The 22,500-nt window shown below is 42.9% G+C and overlaps 2 protein-coding genes across 5 annotated transcripts in view; one reads left to right on the top strand and one right to left on the bottom strand.

Moving 5' to 3' along the window:
• LOC135101167 (RCC1 and BTB domain-containing protein 2-like) overlaps positions 1 to 5,330 on the top strand; it is a 10,877-nt gene extending 5,547 nt beyond the window's left edge. For 3 of the 4 annotated variants that reach the window (XM_064004730.1, XM_064004732.1, XM_064004733.1), the window contains 5 exons: positions 1 to 112; positions 225 to 443; positions 811 to 913; positions 4,028 to 4,164; positions 4,613 to 5,330. The exon at positions 1 to 112 is cut by the window's left edge and continues 39 nt beyond it. In XM_064004730.1, the coding sequence (XP_063860800.1) occupies positions 1 to 112; positions 225 to 298 (186 nt within the window). In that variant the 3' untranslated portion in view covers positions 299 to 443; positions 811 to 913; positions 4,028 to 4,164; positions 4,613 to 5,330. Of the gene's footprint in view, positions 127 to 224; positions 444 to 810; positions 914 to 4,027; positions 4,165 to 4,612 lie in introns of all 4 variants that reach the window. The other variant, XM_064004731.1, reaches the window with a different exon arrangement.
• Positions 1 to 22,500, bottom strand: part of LOC135101168 (small ribosomal subunit protein mS31-like) — a 134,753-nt gene that overhangs the window by 77,202 nt on the left and 35,051 nt on the right. The window lies entirely within an intron of this gene.

Here is a 22,500-nt window from a genome sequence, read left to right as displayed (position 1 = left end):
GTCAACTCCTGCGACAGTCACACCGCCACACGCAAGCTTGTCAAGAGTCTGGCCAGGAAGGTGACAGTGCAGCTGGCCTGTGACGCCAACCACACCCTTGCCTTGACTGCTGGTGGGTGTCTGTATGTATGTATGTCTGTGTCTGTGTCTGTATATATGTGTGTGTGTGTGTGTGTGTGTGTTATCATCATTATTTATTTATTTTTTGCTTTTGTGTGTTTCAGATGGTGACAAAATACCTTGGGCCAGTTGGCACTTAGACACTGACAGGGGCCCCAGAAGGACCCTGCCCTGGTGACCTCCTTGGCTGGCACCCTCTTAGTCCTGCTGGCCGCTGCGGGTCACCACTCTGCTGCCGTGACCCAGGCCGGCTACCTGCTGTTGTGGGGGTCAAACAAGCAGGGTCAACTGGGCTATACTCCCAAGGGTGATCCTCTTGTTAGGTGTGTGTGTGTGTGTGTGTGTGTTTGGGTGGTGGGAGGAAGAGGAAGAGGAAGAAAAGTAGTAATAGTAGTAGTAGTAGTAGTAGTGGTGGTGTACATAAAGTATATTCTTTTATTTATAATCAAGAAAAACAAACTGAATAATGATAATAATAATAATAATGATGATGAATAATTCTAAACAAACATGAATTAAATTATATAAGCCTAAGACTAACCAATTTCTCTCTCTCTCTCTCTCTCTCTCTCTCTCTCTCTCTCTCTCTCTCTCTCTCTCTCTCTCTCTCTCTCTCTCTCTCTCTCTCTCTCTCTCTCTCTCTCTCTCTCTCTCTCTCTCTCTCTCTCTCTCTCTCTCTCTCTCTCTCAGTGACACCCCAGCGTTGGTGCCAAATTTTGCCTGTTATTCTGAACCAATTGGGTATGTGGCACTTGGGGAGAGCCACACAGCGGCACTCGACTCTTTAGGGAAGGTACGTATGTGTGTGTGTGTGTGTGTGTGTGTGTGTGTGTGTGTGTGTGTGTGTGTGTTTTTGTCAAGTATTTCTGTTCCTTCCTTCATTTGTTCTATTTTGTCCTTGTTCTTGTTGTCATTTTTCTTCTTCAGTGTTTAGATGTTGAGCAGGTGATGTGTTGCAGCTCCCTGGCTCGTCGAAAACCTGAATATTTCAATTTCCGAGCCACTGTGTGACCTGCAGCACCTCACTGCTTCACCCTTAGGGAGAACACATTAGGCCAGATGGTGATTATAACACTGCTCAGGTGACGTAGTTAAGCTTATCAGGTGAGAATTAAATATGCTGAACAGATGTTAAGCTATTTGTATGTCCAGGGGGAAATAATAAATAACCTAACCTAACCTAACCTAACTGATACTGGCCAAGATTAAGCTGCGTGAGTGATTAGACTGCAGGCAGCGTAAATAAGCTTGTTAGGTAGGAAACTGCATGTTTGTCCAGGTGATCTGACGTGTGACTAACTTATTGAGGTGAGAATTAAGGGAGAAGTCGAGATTATTTATTTATGAATACGCAAGACTGTGATAGATTGGTATGTCTGTGGCCGCTGCCTTGTGTTCCCTCGACTTGTTCGCTGTGGTAAGTGGTAATTGGCTTAAGTACCATTGCTCATTACTTTCATTCATTCATTATCTTTTTATGTACGTTTATATTTGTTGCACACACACACACACACACACACACACACACACACACACACACACACACACACACACACACACACACACACACACACACACACACACACACACACACACACACACACACACACACACACACACACACACACACACACACACACACACACACCTACCTTTAAGGGGAGGGCATACCTTAAAAATAACACTTTTCGACTAAGATTAAAATTAAGTTATTAAATATCATAGTCTCCCTTAATATATCTTACGTTTTCTATGAGCACCACAAGTTGATGCCATTCTTCCTCATATTTTTAAATCGCCTTTATTTACCATTATTAAAGGGCTTTAAATGCCCCGCGCGCCACGTGCTCGGTCACCTGGCTCACTAACTTTATTAAGTAGTAAGGCACACACACCAACACTTAGGAGGATCACACAAATACGCCCATTTCCACGCCCACACTCTCACACGTCCGCGCCCTCGCCCTCATGCCCTCGCCCTCACAGGTCCGCGTCCACGCCATCAAACGCCCACGTCCACGTACTCACAAGCCTGCGCCCACACACTCACGCCCGCGCCCACATACTCACACGTCCGCGCCCACACACTCACGCCCGCGTCCATGCCCTCAAACGCCTGCGTCCACGCACGCACTCACGCCCGCCTCCACGCACTCACGCCTGTGTCCACGCACGCACTCACGCCCGCGTCCACGCACGCATTCACGCCCGCGTCCGCGCACGCACTCACGCCCGCCTCCACGCACTCACACGCCCGCGGCCACGCACTCACGCCCGCGTCCACGCACGCACTCACGCCCGCCTCCACGCACTCACGCCCGCCTCTACGCACCCACGCCCGCCTCCACGCACTCGCGCCCGCGTCCACACACGCACTCACGCCCACCTCCACGCACTCACGCCCGTCTCCACGCACTCACGCCTGCGTCCACGCACGCACTCACGCCCGCGTCCACGCACGCACTCACGCCCACCTCCACGCACGCACTCACGCCCGTCTCCACGCACTCACGCCTGCGTCCACGCACGCACTCACGCCCGCGTCCACGCACGCACTCACGCCCACCTCCACGCACGCACTCACGCCCGCCTCCACGCACTCACGCCTGCGTCCACGCACGCACTCACGCCCGCGTCCACGCACGCACTCACGCCCACCTCCACGCACGCACTCACGCCCGTCTCCACGCACTCACGCCTGCGTCCACGCACGCACTCACGCCCGCGTCCACGCACGCACTCACGCCCACCTCCACGCACGCACTCACGCCCGTCTCCACGCACTCACGTCTGCGTCCACGCACGCACTCACGCCCGCGTCCACGCACGCACTCACGCCCACCTCCACGCACGCACTCACGCCCGCCTCCACGCACTCACGTCTGCGTCCACGCACGCACTCACGCCCGCGTCCACGCACGCACTCACGCCCACCTCCACGCACGCACTCACGCCCGCCTCCACGCACTCACGCCTGCGTCCACGCACGCACTCACGCCCGCGTCCACGCACGCACTCACGCCCACCTCCACGCACGCACTCACGCCCGCCTCCACGCACGCACTCACGCCCGCCTCCATGCACTCACACGCCTGCCTCCATGCACTCACACGCCCGCCTCCATGCACTCACACGCCCGCGTCCACGCCCTCAAACGCCCGCGCCCACACACACACACAAGCCCGCTCCCACACATACACTTACGCCCGCGCCCACACATACACTTACGCCCGCGCCCACACACTCACGCCCGCTCCCACACACTCACACGCACATAAACACGAATTCATTCAACCATTAGAATGCTCATGCACTCAAAAATCTGGTGACGACACACTCAAAAATCTGGAGACACTCAAAAAGACACAACTCCTCACACACACACACACACACACACACACACACACACATTAACCTTCTAAATTTACATTAAACTTGTCTATTAATGCTTTGTTGTATTAAACCAGATTTTTCTTTTATTTTTTTTTATCAATTCAGCTCGAAGTTGGATTTCTAATACTTATTTTCCTAATTTGTTATTCATGTGATATGTATATTTTTTTTTTCTTGTACTGTTTTATTTCCTCGTATATTTTTCTAAAGTGGGTTTCAAAAACGTATCTCTGGAACCATAAACTGACTTTGAATAGCAATAATAAACTTCGAAGGTGTGAGCAGAAAGTTTTAAATTATTATTATTTTCAAATTGTAAGTTATTCATAAGTTTATCCTCGAGATTATATTTTCACTTCTCCAGGATCAAGCTGATTCTTTCCTCGCCTCTCCTGTCTTTCCTACTCACAATGTCGCTACCCTTCTGCAATATTAAATTTGATTACAACTATAGATTTCGTGTGCTTTACATTTATAGGGGTGACTTGACAAAGGCTCTCTCTCTCTCCCACAGCCTCTCCCTTGGCCAAGTCAGCACCGAGGCAGAGTTGATTGATATACAGGTGTGAATTCAGCTGCCTCTTCGCTGTTCCCGTTGCCAGGATACCATGTGATCGAGGCAGTGTTGGGGAAGGTGAAATTATCCATCAGGTTCGTCTTTTAAACTTCTAATATGTATATAATGTCGTGCTATTGAAATTTATGATGCCGTGCGAATTTCAATCATCCTTCAAATATAATTGGGAAGTATTTATTTAAGGCACATTTTTCAGTTTCTTGTCTGTCATACTGCTATGCTTTTCAAATTTCCTTTCTTGAATGTGACTGAATTTTTGACGCAATTCACAAAATATCGACACATTTCTTGCATAGTGCATTGTACTTTTCAAACTTGCCCGGTTTTTTCGTATCATGTTTGTCCAGTCATAGTCTTTTAGGCAACCAATCCCCAAACATCTCATACTAAGAATCTCGGCACCTTTTCCACGCCTCATTCTTTTCAAAGGTTGTTTTGTAATGAATCAATTATCAAACATTAAGAATCTCAGCACATACAAGCTTCATGTGTCTAGGAGCTAATGGTCCGTTTCCCTTGCAGGTGTGACGTGTGCTGCTTCACTCCATCCCATGAACAGTTGCCCACAGCAATCTCTACCACATCAGGCCTGACATACTTCATTGTGATCAGGGAGTCAAGTTTCATCAGGAAGAGAGGCTGTGTCACTACCTGTAAGCCTGACGAGGTGTTAGTTAAGTCAAGGAGCGTCATCAGGAAGAGGGGCCGAGTCTTGCTACCTGTAAGCCTGACAAGAGGAGTCAAGGAATTTTTCATTGCAATCAAGGAAGAGTCAAGTTGTAAGAAGATTGTAAGGCAAGAATTTTAAGCAGGAATAATTGTCAAGCAGTTAACAGCAGGAAGAATGCAGCGAGAAAAGGGTACAAGAGTTTTCAAGTAAGAAGATTGTAAGGCAAGAATTTTAAGCAGGAAAAAGTAAGGTAAGAATTTTAAGGAATAATTGTCAAGCACTTAACAGCAGGAAGAATGCAGCGAGAAAAGGGTACAAGAGTTTTCAAGTAAGAAGATTGTAAGGCAAGAATTTTGAGCAGGAAGGATATTGTTAAGCAGTTTAGCAGCAGGAAGAGTCCCTTCAAGCTGTTGGTGGGAGTGACAAGCATCCTTCAGGACTTGCAAAGGCTGAAGTCCTCAACACTAGTCTCACTCAAGTTGACACAGGAGCTCTCTGACACAAGGAAAACAAATCATTTATCCTATTGTGTATTTATTAAACTTTTGTGATTAAACAATATATATATTATTATCTTGTACATACTTAGGGAATTATACTAATAAGTTGCAAATAAACAAGCTTTCTGGTGTAACAGTTCATGCCTCCTCAGAAACTTTGGCAATGTGATTTAAACAAATATATTTAATCATCTTGTTCATACTTGTGGAATTGTGGAATTATATACAAATCTTTTTACAAATTGCAAATAAGCTGCTTTCTGATGTAACCAGTTCATAGCCCTGATAAAAAAAAAAAAAAATGGAAGCAAAAAATACTAGTAACAATTGATCTGGTCAAAAAAAAAAGCCAGGATTGGCCCATTTTTGGCTGGATTGGCCCATTTTTGGCTAAGTTTAAGGTAAAACTTGCACACAGAAGCCCTGTCCGAGCGACTCCAGTGTCGCTCGGACAGGGCTTGTGTGTGCAAGTTTCACTTTAAACTTGGCCAAAAATGGGCCAATCCTGGCTTTTTTTTTTTTTGACCAGAGGATGATCTATATTGTATCTATTGTTTTGGGTCCTATTTATTTTTTTATTTATTTACTTGGGGATGCATGAATTGTTTACCACCAATATATAAATTTAGTTTACCCAAGCACATTCTGTAATTTTATCAAACTATATAATTCACATGAGAATGATACTCACAAATTTATTTATTGCCAAAGACACAAAGCAAAGCACCCTAGACTACTACACTGGAGACAGCTGGCAGATCTGGCTTGCAAGATTTACACTGAAGCAGGCAACACATCAGGCTGCACCACCAGGAAGAGAGGACACCAAACACTGGCTGCAGACACCTTCACATCAGGCCCTGCAATGAGGCACCACCAGGCACAGAGGAGACCAAACACTGGCTGCAGACACCTTCACATCAGGCCCTGCAATGAGGCACCACCAGGCAGGCACAGAGGACACCAAACACTGGCAGCAGACACCTTCACATCAGCCCTGCAATGAGGCACCACCAGGCAGGCACAGAGGACACCAAACACTGGCTGCAGACACCTTCACATCAGGCCCTGCAATGAGACACCACCATCACCACCAGCCTTGATTGCAGACAGAAGACAAACCTCTGCAAATAAATACATAAATAATGCAACTTGGGTAAACTAGTTATGAAGAATGAGATTATTTCTGCATCACACACACACTAATTCCTCACTCATGCAAACTCTTATTCCCACAAACTTTTCACTCCCTCCCCTGGCCTAACAGGTGCCTCAGACAGTCCTTTAACACCCCACAACAATTTCACATCTATTTCTCTCCTATATCCATGAATTCCCCAAAATTAGTCTCATATTTAACCCAATACTTTCACATGCACATCGCAATAACAGAACTCTCCTCTTATTTCACAGTGATCATTGAAAATCATTCCTTCTCTCTCTCCATTAATACTTCACAACACACCTCACTGACAAGACTCACTCACACCTGTCAGGACTCACACTTAACAGGAGATAACATCTGCTTATCCAGCCATCTGTTGCTCCTCTTACAGTCTTGTACCACTATTTTCAGTGTTACTGCTCTTGTAATCGTGGTTAAGTGCATGCCTCCCCTCCTCCAACTCCTTCAGAAAACGTTAATCTTATTCCTCTTATCCATACACAAACACACATACACACCCAACAATGCTATATACAGTTGAAATTCCCCTATCCAAAATTCCTGGGACCAAAATTGCTGCAGATTTCAAATTTTCCCAGTTTTTTTCTAAATATTTCTATATGAATTTATAAAATGGGACAGCTTGGGGTTGGCATCAAGCTTTACATATACTTTCAATGTGGCTTTACAATGGCCACACAGAATATTACAGTGCATGACAGCACACCCACAGAACAAAGGCTTCACTGCTCAAAAAAATAGCAAATTATCACCCATGGCAACTCTCGTGCCCTGAAGATGCCAAGTTCAGCCCTTTAATCACAGAGAGACTGCCAGACACAGTGGAAGGGAAGGTCTCTCCTGTACTTCCCTGCCTGTGTCCCCCTTACTGCTACTCTCTCATTTCACAGCTCACATTTAATTCTTGCATTATAACGGGTGCTGTCAAGCTTAACAAAGGGAAGAGTGCTGTGATAGGCCTTGTTTGAGAGGGCTTTGTAGTTGTGAGACTGGACGGGAGACAGCAAGATCAACGACAGCCATGACACAGATGGCCAGGGATGCACTGACACAAGGTACAGCTGTCACTCCGAAGAGGAAGAAAGGCTCTTGGTGAAAAAGGAAAGCAGATACAAGAATATTAAGCTGATGGGATGTATATATTGTAAAAACTGATTAGCTGCACCCTCTTTTAGTCAGAAGAAGCTTGCGAGTTGCAGGGTAGCAGAGAGACAGCTGTTCCAATCACTGAGCACCCTTTGCCAACTGTGTGATGGCTGCTTCCAATCTTACCAGCTTCCTTCCAGTCTGACAGTTACTGATCCCTTCTTGAACAACCACAATCACAACACTTATGAGAAGAATTAAATTGTAGCAAGGGGGAAGCAAGCAGATTAAGTTGTAGCAAGGGGGGAAACAAGCAGATTAAGTTGTAGCAAAGGGGAAACAAGGAAATTAAGTTGTAGCAAGGGGGGAAACAAGGAAATTAAGTTGTAGCAAGGGGGAAACAAGCAAATTAAGTTGTAGCAAGGGGGAAACAAGCAAATTAAGTTGTAGCAAGGGGGGGAACAAGCAGATTAAGCTGTAACAAGGGGGAAACAAGCAGGGCAGTGTGTGAAAGACATCTCCCACTAAGCTTGACTTATTGTCAGTGTCAAGGATTCAAAAGCTGAGCATAGCATCTTGAGAGCACACAAGTCAGAGATATGGGACCTCAACAGTACAAATAACACAATATTCACCTGACTGTTGGTTCCTGAAAGACTCCAGTGAGGTGTGACTGTTGCTCCTCATTAACGGAAGTCTCCCAAGGCCTCTTCCACTTGCTATCCAGTGCCACCTGAGGGAAACACACACACACAATCAACACTGCAGCATTACACAGCATGGGAGGCACGACAGGGTACACTGATATGCACATTCTAGAAAGGAAAAGAACTAAAGGAGTAGACTGTGCCATTTCTACACAGTAAATGTTGGTCTGGCAGTCAGGCAAGATGTGAGTAGTAGTAGTAGTAGTAGTAGTAGTAGTAGTAGTAGTAGTAGTAGTAGTAGTAGTAGTAGTAGTAGTAGTAGTAGTAGTAGTTTTAATCCCTCAAACATCAGTCCTATTGCTTTAATTTCCTGCCTATCTAAAGTTTTTTGAATCTATCCTCAACAGGAAGATTCTTAAACATCTATCACTTGACAACCTTCTATCTGATCGCCAGTATGGATTCCGTCAAGGCCGCTCTACTGGTGATCTTCTGGCTTTCCTTACTGAGTCTTGGTCATCCTCTTTTAGAGATTTTGGTGAAACTTTTGCTGTTGCCTTGGACATATCAAAAGCCTTTGATAGAGTCTGGCACAAAGCTTTCATTTCCAAACTACCCTCCTACAGTTTCTATCCTTCTCTCTGTAACTTCATCTCAAGTTTCCTTTCTGACCGTTCTATTGCTGCTGTGGTAGACGGTCACTGTTCTTCTGCTAAATCTATTAACAGTGGTGTTCCTCAGGGTTCTGTCCTGTCACCCACTCTCTTATTATTCATTAATGATCTTCTAACCCAAACTTCTTGTCCTATCCACTCCTACGCTGATGACATCACCCTGCACTTTTCCATGTCTTTTCATAGACATCCAACCCTTCAGGAAGTAAACAGTTCACACAGGGAAGCCACAGAACGCCTCACTTCTCATCTCTCTAAAATTTCTGATTGGGGCAGAGCAAACTTGGTATTGTTCAGTGCATCAAAAACTCAATTCCTCCATCTATCAACTCAACACAGTCTTCCAAACTATCCCCTCTTCTTCAATGACACTCAACTGTCCCCCTCTTCTACACTGAACATCCTTGGTCTGTCCTTTACTTATGATCTAAACTAGAAACTTCACATTTCATCTCTAGCTAAAACAGCTTCTGTGAAGTTAGGCGTTCTGAGACGTCTCCACCAGTTTTTCTCACCCCCAGCTGATGACTCTGTACAAGGGCCTTATCCGTCCATGTATGGCAATCCATGTATGAAGAGTTATAAGGAAAGAACTTACTTATTAATGGTTACACTTGCAATAACACAATACCATGCCCAACACCTCACAGTCACTTGATCGAAGCCAACACCTCACAGTCACTTGATCGAAGCCAACACCTCACAGTCACTTGATCGAAGCCAACACCTCACAGTCACTTGATTGAAGGCAACACCTCACAGTCACTTTATTGAAGCCAACACCTCACAGTCACTTGATTGAAGCCAACACCTCACAGTCACTTGATTGAAGCCAACACCTCACAGTCACTTGATTGAAGCCAACACCTCACAGTCACTTGATTGAAGGCAACACCTCACAGTCACTTGATTGAAGCCAACACCTCACAGTCACTTGATTGAAGCCACTCACTAGCTGACCAACTCATCTCAGCTTCAAGGCAACTCAATCTGGAAATAACAGACAATGGAAACAGGTGGGGCTTTTAATCTTCAAGGGACACGTTAAAAATCCTTTGTCAAACCAACAGTAGTGAATAATTCAGTCCCAGATTGTTAGAGAAATGCAAGTCAAAACAGTGAAGTGTAAACAGCAGGTAATTGTTGGTGTCATTGTGCCTGCCATTCAGTGGAAGGAGAGATAAATAAGTTGTCAATGTCCCTTCTACACAAATAAAAAAAACACTACATTTATGCACACTGCTGCTAATCAATTTATTCTCCCTCAGCAACACTGCATTATATTCAACACCTGCTCACTAACTACTGTCTGTAAGTGAATCACTGAAACTACACACATCACTATTATCATTCTCTCTCTTTCTCTCTCTCTCTTTCTCTTTCAGAAGTATTTATACAACACAGTAAGTACTAGTAACACCTTGACTTGTTCTGCTTTGATCAATTGTTACGTGATACTGCCTCCACTATTTCAGCTTTTACTGTGTGGGTGAACAGTGGATCTTCCTGAGGCAGTGGTGGAGCAGGTGTTTCACTCTTGACACTGTGGGAGCAAAGATTGTCTTCCTTGCGATATACTACACAGTCAATGTATTGCCTCCACACACAGCAACACTGTTCTTCTGTTCCTCCAAACTTTGAGTTTCCTCACTACAGAATCCTTCAGAATAAACTCCAAGATTTGCTGAGGTGTTCCCACAAGGATCTTCCTTGGCTTTGTCAGCTTGCAGTCTCTCAAGGGCCTCAGTCAAGATTGTCCTCCAGGCCTGGCCACATGCTGCCTGTCTCCAAGGACACACCTACTCATTTCACTGATATACTCGTAAGCAACCTTTTCAAAGCCCATCAGAGCATTTTCCATTTCTGACAACAAGCAATATTTAGTGGGCTCCTAAACACACACACACACACACACACACACACACACACACACACACACACACACACACACACACACACACACACACAAACCTGCAGGAATTTGTCTTACCCTTAGCCAGTACTCATCTTACACATATAAACAGCAGATAGCACACCTAGAGTGGTCACCACTTCCTGTGAGTGGCAGTGCACAGCTGTTTTCAGTATGAGTGGAAGGTCCACTGTCACACAGTCTTGTGACAGCCTGGACTGGACACTTGCTGAGCAGCTCTGGAACCTTCAGGGAGGTTTACTGCAAACCTGCACACTGAAAGAAAATGCAGTTTGAGTAAATGTACATATTATTATATAGAGACAAAACTGTAGTGAGTTATCTAAGGAACTTATGACAATGGTACAGAAGAATTACAAAGATATTACATGGTCCAAGCCTTCAATTCAAAGTAAGTGCTTCAGATTTACATAAACAATTCAGACAGCTTCTAAAATCTACATAAACAATTCATGCAGCTTCTAATTCCATCATTGAGCGTCATCAGCCGTTGGTCCTGGGTTGGCTCACAGTCGTCCCCAAGTGACGCACCTGGCTCACTCAACCCCACGTGCTTCATGGCTCTGTCTGTCTGTCACTCCTCCACACCTGGCTCACTCAACCCCACGTGCTTCATGGCTCTGTCTGTCACTCCTCCACACCTGGCTCACTCAACCCCACGTGCTTCATGGCTCTGTCTGTCTCACTCCTCCACACCTGGCTCACTCAATCCCACATGCTTCATCGCTCTGTCTGTCTGTCACTCCTCCACACCTGGCTCACTCAACCCCACGTGCTTCATCGCTGTCTGTCTCACTCCTCCACACCTGGCTCACTCAACCCCACGTGCTTCATCGCTGTCTGTCTCACTCCTCCACACCTGGCTCACTCAACCCCACGTGCTTCATCGCTGTCTGTCTCACTCCTCCACACCTGGCTCACTCAACCCCACGTGCTTCATCGCTGTTTGTCTGTCACTCCTCCACACCTGGCTCACTCAACCCCACGTGCTTCATCACTTTGTCTGTCTGTCTGTCTCACTCCACACCTGGCTCACTCAACCTCACGTGCTTCATTGCTCTATCTGTCTCACTTCACATTCTTACATGCCATTCTAAACCCTCTCCATTTCTGACAATCATACTTCAGTCACTCTCAACCGTTCAAAAGCCCAACTAGTTTCCAAGCCGCTCTTTACTACCACCCTAACACACCTGTTCCCTCAACTGCTACTCCTAACATTCCACACCGCCACAATGTTGCCTCTCACTGCCGCAATGTTGCATATCTAGCTGTCTTCTACTGCTATTTTCATGGTAACTGCTCTTCTGATCTTGTTAACTGCATGCCTCCCCTCCTTCTGCGGCCTTGCTGCACAAGATTTTCTTCTTTCTCTCACCCCTATTCTGTCCACCTCTCTAATGCAAGAGTTAACCAGTATTCTCAATCATTCATCCCTTTCTCTGGTAAACTCTGGAACTCCCTGCCTGCTTCTGTATTTCCACCTTCCTATGACTTGAATTCCTTCAAGAGGGAGGTTTCAAGACACTTATTCATCAACTTTTGACCACTGCTTTGACCCTTTTATGGGACTGCCATTTCAGTGGGCATATTTTTTTATTGGATTTTTGTTGCCCTTGGCCAGTGTCACTCATACATAAAACACACACACACACACACACACACACACACACACACACACACACACAGAAATTATATTAGAAATTATTAGAAATTAGATAAGTTACCAGTCACGAGCCTACGCGACGCCATGTATGTGAGCAACGCATGTTTTTAAGCATCTGGAGCAAAGTGGTTAAAGGAAAACTTTTTGACTTGAAATGTAATTAGATTGATCACTTATTTTTTCTGGCTGACATTGTTTTTGGAAGGTGGCACTTAAGATATGTGAATGCTGTATCTAGATATAAACAAACATTCACAAATACTCATTCCATTATGTGTCTGTCATTAGGCCCTCAAATAAACAACAAATTAAGTGAAAAGTTACCATTTCCCTTCCTGGCTTGCGCTCTTGTTGCTCTGAGTTGTAGCAGCAGCGACGTGTGGCACCCAGGATGAAGGTGTCTGCAGGGTGGTCTGTGTCAGGGTGATGATGGCACACAGCACCAGCAACACCATGACAGCTCAAGCATCCTGTTGAAATTATCACATTTTTAAATGGTGAAAGGTGAAGGAAAAAGCTGTCTCCATGGAATGTGGAAGTACACAACAACAACTCTGAAAGATTTCTTACAATAATAAGTCATCATTCATTGTATCCTTTCTTGTTGGCCACAAGATTATCATACAAATTTTCCATAGACATCTGCAAATTGGTACCTCTAGCTGTTATTAAACATGATATTAAGTTTGATGAATGTATTTATTTCATTATACATGAAAGTTGTTGATTGCAAAAAAAATAATAACCAAAATATATTTTGACTTTTACTTTACAATGCCTTAACTGTTTCCTTTTAAAAAATTATGTAGATTGATTTTCTCATTTTAAAACTTATAGTCTAGACAACTAACTGGTCTTAAATTTTTTGTGATATACAAATAAATTAAGAAAGAGAGCACATTTCACTAACACTCAAGGTGAAGTGTCCACCAATGATGGTGAAGGAGGTACACATGTAAACTCCAGTCTGACCAATGACCAACACAATTTGTCCACCTGCATGTCTCCATCGGGCACAAACTCCACCTCCCGCATCTGTGTCATGCCCACCACCACCGTCACTGTGGCAACACTGAAAAGTGGAATCTTATCATTCACACTGTTACAAAAAATATACTCCAATATGTATATATATATGGATTACTATTCCCAATGTTAAAAATTCTTTAGCTAATCTTACTTTGAGAGAGAGAGAGAGAGAGAGAGAGAGAGAGAGAGAGAGAGAGAGAGAGAGAGAGAGAGTGAGAGAGAGAGAATCAAGCCATTTGAAGTACATTTTTAGTTCCTTTACTTACACCATATTGCCTCTCTCTCTCTCTCTCTCTCTCTCTCTCTCTCTCTCTCTCTCTCTCTCTCTCTCTCTCTCTCTCTCTCTTAATAAATATGAAAACTAACACATTAACATAGGGAAGCTAATTCTAAAGACAGTCCTTAAATGACCCTGCCCCCCCCCCCTCTCTCTCTCTCAGGTGGAGTTGGCAAGGTACCATCTCTGTCCCCGCCAATGTCTCTCATGACTTCAAGACGCCTCACTGTAACCTAACTTAACCTAACCTAACCTAATGTAATCTAACCAAACCTAACCTAATCTAATCTAATCTAACCTAACCTAACCTAACCTAACCTAATGTAATCTAACCAAACCTAACCTAACCTAATCTAATCTAACCAAACCTTATCTCACCTACTCTAACCTAACCTAACCTCACCTAACCTCACCTCCTCTCATCTAACCTAATAATTCCTCACCTAATCTAACTTAACTTCTTCACTTATGCTAGTTTAACCTAATGCAACCTTTGCTAACTCAATTACCTTAACTAACCTAATTAATCTGCTATAACTTAACATGATCTAACGTAACCTATGTCATCCAAATCTTAGTTTCATCTAATCTAATCTAACCTATGCAAGTTAATGTAAATTCATCTAATATAACCTAAACTATGCTAGTCTAACCTATCCTTAACTTACCTAACCTAACGCACTATCTTAACCTAACCTAACCTAACCTTACTTAGCCTTACAATCTAACACACTTCAACTTACATAGCCTAACCTACTAACTTAAAATACTAACTATAAATACTAATACTAACTTAATACTAACTTAAGACCTACCTATGCTTATATCACTTCTATATCCTCCTCCTCCTCCTCCTCCTCCTCTTCTTCCTCTTCCCTAACACAGTGACTCAGCGAAGCCAAGAAAATACGTAATTTCTGAATACCATCTTTAAGAGGTTCACCCAGTCAGCCCTCTTCCTCCTCCTCCTCCTCTTTCCTGACCTCCATCCTCCCTTCTTTACTCACGTGTCTCTCCCTCCCTACACACACACACACACACACACACACACAGAGGGTCTCACAAGGGTAATACACACACACACACCCAACCAGTCACCCACACCCACCCACATACATGTACACACGGACGCACACAGCCTGTCACCCTTACGTCAAACAGCTTACACCCTTCTATTCCCTGTCACTCATCCATCACACATACCCAGTCTCTCTCATCTTCTACTCTGTTAAATAACCAGTTAACACTCCCAGCCTACTCCCAGTCCCCCTAGCCGGCCGGTTACTCTCTCATTAGGAGCATGACCCTAAAAAAATAAGTGACATGGGGCGGCGGTCAGAGAGAGGTAGCCTGGTCTGCCTACGGGAATCGAAAGCGTTTGTTTGGGTACGGTTTAAAGGGACGAAGGTTTAAAGGGACAGTCTCTGCGTGAGTGTTTGGTCAAATGCTGAATACTCACGCCTGGTTCGTCATATAGCCACATGGTCAGGCACAGATCACTCCTCCACGACACACACATATACAAACACACAAAAACACTAACTAGTAACTGTACCTTTAGTTTCGTCTGCTGTCAAAATATTCCTCCATTACTAATGTAACCCACATTCCCTAGTGGTATACTCTCCTCGGAACACCCATATTTTTAAGAGCTTTTTATCCACCATATATGTCTCGGTTAACTCTCATCTTGGCTGGAAATTAAACTATATTGTATCAGTGTGGCCATCTTGAGGTCCCGGATGAAATGGCGGGCTGGGATTGGCTATTCACGACCCGTTGTCATGGTGATGGTAGATGCCACTCACTTGACAGCTCATATTTTCTCGCTATTGAAAGGAGTTTATTAGAGCGTAACTGAAGCGTGTAATGGCATGATTCCGCACTATACTATTAAGATATTGTAGTTCTGAAGTGTTCCTAGGGTTAGTAGGCTTGGATAAGGAATATAACACAATTTAGATGGTGTGAAGAGCGGATGTTTGCGCGCGAAATTCAAACAATTCCAGCCTCTGATATTACGTATTAGACTTAAGATATTGTAGTAAGAAAGTATCTATGGAGTTAATAAGCTTGGGTAAAGAGTATAGGGGAATTTAAAGGACGTTTAAGAGACGGAGTGTGAGGAGAAGGTGTGTCAACGCGATTCAAGTAATTCAAACCTGTCTGAGTTGATTCCACAGAAGACTCTTAAGATATTATATTGCTGAAGTGTTCCTAGGGTTATTAAGATTGGGTAAAGAGTATAAGGGAATTTAAAGAGTGGATAAGGGAGGGAGTGGAGCGATTTGATGTCATATAGACCAAAGCCAGGTTACAGAGGGGTTTTATCTTGTAAAGGGGACGGTTCGGTTTTCTTGACCGAGTGACGAAGGAGAAGAAAAAAAATAAGAAGAGACATCAGCCACTGAACCACAGGGAGAGCAGTGAAGGTCCTTTCTCATTGTTCCCTATACAAGACACAGGGAGAGGAGTGAAGGTCCTTTCTCACTGTTCCCTATATAAGACACCATACACTCTAGAACACCAGGTCAGAAATCAAGAAACACGTGCTATTACAATATAGGTGAAGCTTAAGGACACGTCAATAATTCAGCAGCAGACAATATTTCACAACTCTGCTCCACAAACCTTCTCGCAACGCAACCGGAATGTTTTAGAATGTTGTTCTTGTTCTGCTGTAGTTAAATGAATTACAGAATAAACAGGGAAGATAGATGTTTTCTTTTTTACCCAGAAACATAAAAACGTACATAATTTATACTAGAACCTGATAAAAATTAAGAAAGATAAGACGCCAAATCGTTTGAGGATACGAGTTTCTCTTCTGTTATATAAAAATTACAGAACAAACAAGAATAGATGGATTTTTGTGCTAGTCATGAAAATGCCTTTGAAAACCTAAATAACAGACCAGAACATGATAAAAGTTCAGATAAGACGCGGGAAGATATGATAACACGGATTCCTGTTGTGTAATAAGTTGAATTACATAAGAAACACGTAGAGCTGGATTATTTTTTTCCTAGAGTCACGAAAATACCTCTGAAAACCTAAATAGATCTCTAATTTATAAAAGTTAAGTAAGAAGCTGAACCATTTGGTAACACGAATTTCTGCTCTGTACTAAACTGCATTACAAAACAAAAACAGTAGCTAATATCGAATACATCACATCATATTTTATTTCCCAAATCACGCGTGGCAGCTTCCTACCTAATCCACCATGCCACTGTTTTTACCAAAGGCCGTGATTCTGTTGGTGAGTGACAGGGAGAACAGAACGTCTACACAACTATAGGGACTTGAGGTGGCTGGCATAACAAGTGAGGGCAAGACAGCGTCCTTCCCCCACTTGGCCACTGCACACACTGAATAACCAGGAGCTATCGTAATAATTCCATAGCAGAAACTTCTACACAGCGACGCATTTCCTTCAATAAACCGCTAACCACTGAAAAATAAACCCTTCTAAACTCCACACGTGTAAACAAATAAACTAATCTATCTGTTATTGCTAATATTTGAGCGTCATTCACTTCAGAACATTAAAAAACATAAACAGAATGCCGGCGCGCTCTAGACAGTGGCGGCCTGGCTAACTCTGGCTAACTCCAATAACGTTTCATTTTGGCTCAAGGCATCTTAGCTTCCCCCTCGGCTCTTTTTTCGCTCCCCAGTCTTTGTTCTCCCTCAGGCAAGCATCATATGCTCCCTGCCACGAATGCTGCAAGAAATATCGCCAGTCAGTGATGGGAAAAAGTGCTGAGAAATAGACGTACCATCTTAACTTGTGTACTCATCTCATATTATCGTTTATTTATTTTTTTTATTTTGTTATATAAGGAAACTGCATCTTGGTTCATGAGTTTTGAGTTTTGTTGACTGTACACTATGATTCTTGTGGTCTTGTCTTATTATTTCACGAGTTATGTCAACAGAAGAATAAATATGTTTTTTTTTTTTTTTTCTTCAAACAGTAATCGGGGTCAGTCAAAACGCATGGAAATCTATCAGTCTCAAAATTAATAACATGCGAATTAACGTAAATTTATTCTTTGCATTCTGAAAGATCTATAAAAAGTAAAAACTTGTCCTGAAATCAATTTGAAATGCGCCTTATTGCAAATTTATTATATTCTGAGCCAGCCAGAAAAGAGTCCTCGCTGGTGGCACGTGAGCAATGAGTAAATATGAGGTACATTAAGGTTTCCATCAGTTCACCTGTTGGTTCCTGTCACATTCAGGCCCGATAAAATTTCAAGGACTATGTAGTGGTGTGTGTGAGTGTATTTATGTTTTATGAGGATATCATTGAATGTATGTTTATAGTTGTGTGTATGGCTTGGCTTAGAAAGTTTAATCTCTCTCTCTCTCTCTCTCTCTCTCTCTCTCTCTGTCTCTCTGTGTGTGTGTGTGTGTGTGTGTGTGTGTGTGTGCTCCGTTTTTCCTACTTTTGTATCTAACTTTTTTATCATTATTCCCTCCCGTTATACTCTCTCTCTCTCTCTCTCTCTCTCTGTGTGTGTGTGTGTGTGTGTGTGTGTGTGTTCCGTTTTTCCTAGTATTGTATCTAACTTTTTTATCATTATTCCCTCCCGTTATACTCTCTCTCTCTCTCTCTCTCTCTCTCTCTCTCTCTCTCTCTCTCTCTCTCTCTCTCTCTGTTAGTAAATATTCTCACTACGTGTCACTCTGGCGGTGGTGGTGGTGGTGATGGTGATGGTGGTGATGGTGGTGGTTGTGTTGAAGAAAACAATGGAATGCAGGGAGGAGTGTGTAAACATGTCTAGCCCAGGAACACAGTGGACACCCATAGCCTAGTTAGCAAAAGAGTTCACTGACCCCTACCACTGAACGCCCTTATAATATCTTAATATAGAGCCTTCCTATCTTAATGTCCTTAACCTTAATGTCTAGCCCAGGAACACAGTGGACACCCATAGCCTAGTTAGCAAAAGAGTTCACTGACCCCTGCCACTGAACGCCCTTAGTATCTTAATATAGAGCCTTCCTTTCTTAAACCGTGGAAGGATGGAACTGAAAGGGTAACAAACGTATATTGAGATTTTTTATGACTTTTCCTCCTTAATTAATGGAAGGAGAGAAGTAAAAGAGTAAGAAATACGTGAGCTAAGATGAACTGATGCTTTTTCTTCTTTCTTCTTTAATGCATTCTTTCACGCCAACATGCATTTCACCCCGTTAATTACGGTTCTAGTGTTTACGTCAATTGGAAGGAGAAATATTGGCCAGAATTCGGTGTTTTTTTTCCGTTCCCTGTTTAAATGTACGGTTCATTTTTCTCATTGTGTCTTTTTCGTGATATCTGAACACTGGTGACGCAACATTCACTCCTTATGAATCTGAAGGAAGCATCACGTCACGTAAACTGCTGATATCTCTTTATGGTTCCTTAGGTAAATACGAGCAAGATAAACTAATGTAACGCCATCCCCCCCCTCCGGTTCCCCCCTCCTTCCTCCTCCTCACCGGTCCGATCAGAGCTCTAATGAGACGAGGCAAAGATCTTCACGGTGAAGAAGAAAGGAAGAGGAAGAGAGAAGAAGCACGCACACACAATAGAAAAAAAGAAAACATTTTTGATTGGTAATGGTTCTCGCCTTCATCGTCATGGCCAGAGGGTAGGGAGAGGTTAATTATCACACAGTACCTACAGTGTGGCTTTATTAGGAGGAACGAAAAATATAAAAATAGCAAAAATAATTAAATGAATAATACTGATGGGATTCTTTGGGTTGACTGACCCACTATGACACTTGAAATTCTGGTATGGCATATACACTTATACTCCATTACTTAACACTACGAATACACAAGAAAATAATTACTTTTATAACTCCTCAAGAGTACCATTGATTCTGGGCACCGTTATATCCCTAAATAACGTCACAGCCTTCCTCCATCACTTCTCTACGGCAATAATATTGCTCACAACACATTCACAGTAGATTATATTTGACTAAAGAAACATTACATGGCTAACGCTTTCCCAAGACTGTGGCCTGTCTCCACGTGGGACCAACACCGGCTATTTTATCTGTTGCCAGAGGGAAGGGAGACGCCATTCTGTCAACACGTACAGTCACTATATCTTCACTAGAGACATGAATAATAAACATGAACACAGTAATATTCACTTCTAAATAAAAGAAAAATCAAATATTTCAGAGCTACGAGACCCACCTGTTGCCAGAGGGAAGGGAGACGCCATTTTGTGCTCTCTCCCTCAACACCCACAGGCATCTGAAGTTATTGGAACCTTAGCTAGTTCTCTCTCTCTCTCTTCTTTCACAAATAATTTTACTGAACCGTGAGTTTAAATAAAAATGCAGGAATAATTGGCTAGCAAGGTGAGCATATAGGCTGGACATTAGTTGAAGTTAATAATTGAATTCTAAATTACTAACATATTTTATAAGCTAGGGTATGATACCTTATGAGTTACTGGTAGGCTGACGCAACATGATGTAATTCTATTATTCGTATTACCATTGATTAGAGAAAACTACAGTTGAAATAAGTAAAGACTATTTATAATAAATGTTTCAAGACTTTTAAATCACTCCCACGAATACACGCCTTATAAAAATACTTTTTTCATATAATCACTAAACCTTTAATTACCGCTATTATCCTCCTCTTCACCGCAAGCTACAAAAGAAAACAATTATTGGGGAGACTCAAAGAAACTCACTAGCTCTGCCCTTGGACTGCTATCATCCTTCAACATTGAGAGTACTATGAGAACTGCTGGTATGGACAGAGGAAATGAGAGAATAGGAAGTTAATTTAGTTTTCCATAAGCTATAGAACTGTTGAAGAGGCTGGTACAAAAATGAGCCTAAAATGTCATAGGTGGTTACAGGACAAGTTGCCTACAAAAGGTTATATTAACAGATACACTATTTGATAAGCTGACAGTGTTTCTGAATTCATATGAGAAAATAGTAATAAGTGATAATTTACCTAACTGCATTGGTGATAAATGAAGGCGTTGAGGCAAACGTCAGGGTGTGTGAGGTAAGGTGGACACACAGGGAGCAGGAATGACAATACTGGTGTGGTAAACTGCTTCATTAATTCCACTCTCATCAAATTCATACCTCTTGCACAATTGCAGTTCCTTCAAAACCAAAACCAACACCAGCTTGATAAATTGCAATCAATGTTTCAAATTCATACCTCTTGCACTTACACTTCCTTCAAAACCAAAAACACCAGCTTGATAAATTGCAATCAATGTTTCAAATTCATCTTAACCTCAATTATATACAAAAATTGAAAAAGAAAAAAATACTTGCTTTTATAACCTTTACATACATACACATTAAAGAAATTTTCATTATGTATTCAAACTCATAACATTTTGTGTAGTAATATTTAAACAGCTGACCATCCCAGGACTCAGCTCCAGCCAGTTGTGTTTGAGGAGAAAGTTTCAACCAGAAGAGAAATTAAGGTACTGAGATTCCAGCCAGAAGTCACCAGAACCTAACCAACGGCCAGGTTCTAGGGCTTCCTTACCTGCTCACATTAAACCAAGTGGTGAGACTGACTGCTAAACTAGAGTACAGCTTTCATTTAACCCATAAAGAGTGGGTACCTTTAAATAAATAGATGAGTTAAATACCTTAAACATCTGAAACTGGATGCCATTTTTGTCAGGAAGCTAAATAAGTGTTGATGTGATGAGTTCGCACACTTTTGTTTTCAGTAAGTAGGGCTTGTCTGTCACTGTCCCATCACCACAGTCCTCTCATCACCCACTCCACTCCACAGCAGAACACTAGATGAGTGATCTGACACAAGCAGGAATGAGTGACTGACCCCTTCTCCTGTGCCTGTCTTTCACAATCAGCTGCATTTGATTTGCATTCATGGCAGGCTCAGCACCGACCATTTACAAGGAGCACCCACACTTCATGGGCTAAGTAAATAAATGGGAAAAGAAAGTACGTCAAAATCATAAATAAGAATTCCGTTAAATGTCAGTCTTCTAACTCTGGCACTAAGTAACAGAGCTGGAACAAAATAAAGGTAAACACTGGACTGGAAGAATTTACACGTGGAAAAATTGAATTCCACGTCACTCGTCAGACTGCAACATTTAGCACAGACCATCACTTCCCTTCCACAGGAGTTTTGTAAGCCACTCAGGTCCAGTTCAGTACATTCCCTGCCTTCAGCAAGCAGCAACATACAAGACAACACTCACAGACAGGACTTCAGGTTAAAATACTATGTAGCTACCTATCTACTTTGTCATTATCGCGTAGCAGACTCTACAGCCACGTGTGCGAGGGACCGCCTGCCCCGCACACCGCCGCCAGTACCCAGGCAGCTACTACTTCTATTAAGCGGAGATCTCAAAGGTGGATTCTACCCCGTACAGTCCCAGTATTGCTGTGTTGGCCAGGAAGAACTTGGCTTTCTTCACATTTGTCCCTGCAAGTAAAGAAAATTCCACTTAGCACAAGTCCAGTCAGTGATCAAGATAAGGGGACTAAATGTTGCAGCAGGCTAAAGAATATTCCTGCAAAAAATGAGTAATGTAGTGAAAGATAAGACTTAACATCTGCATCTTCAGTCAAGTGATGATTAAAACTTGCTTTATTTTCTCCTTCAGAATAATCAACATAATTTCATTGTGAGGGAGTTCCAAGGCTGTACAAGATATCAGAGTATCCTTGCTTGGTGACTGAAATATATTCCTAGTAA

This window comes from Scylla paramamosain, chromosome 6, assembly GCF_035594125.1.
Source record: "Scylla paramamosain isolate STU-SP2022 chromosome 6, ASM3559412v1, whole genome shotgun sequence".
NCBI classification, from domain to species: Eukaryota; Metazoa; Arthropoda; class Malacostraca; order Decapoda; family Portunidae; genus Scylla; species Scylla paramamosain.
This window is presented reverse-complemented; position numbering and strand designations above follow the sequence as displayed.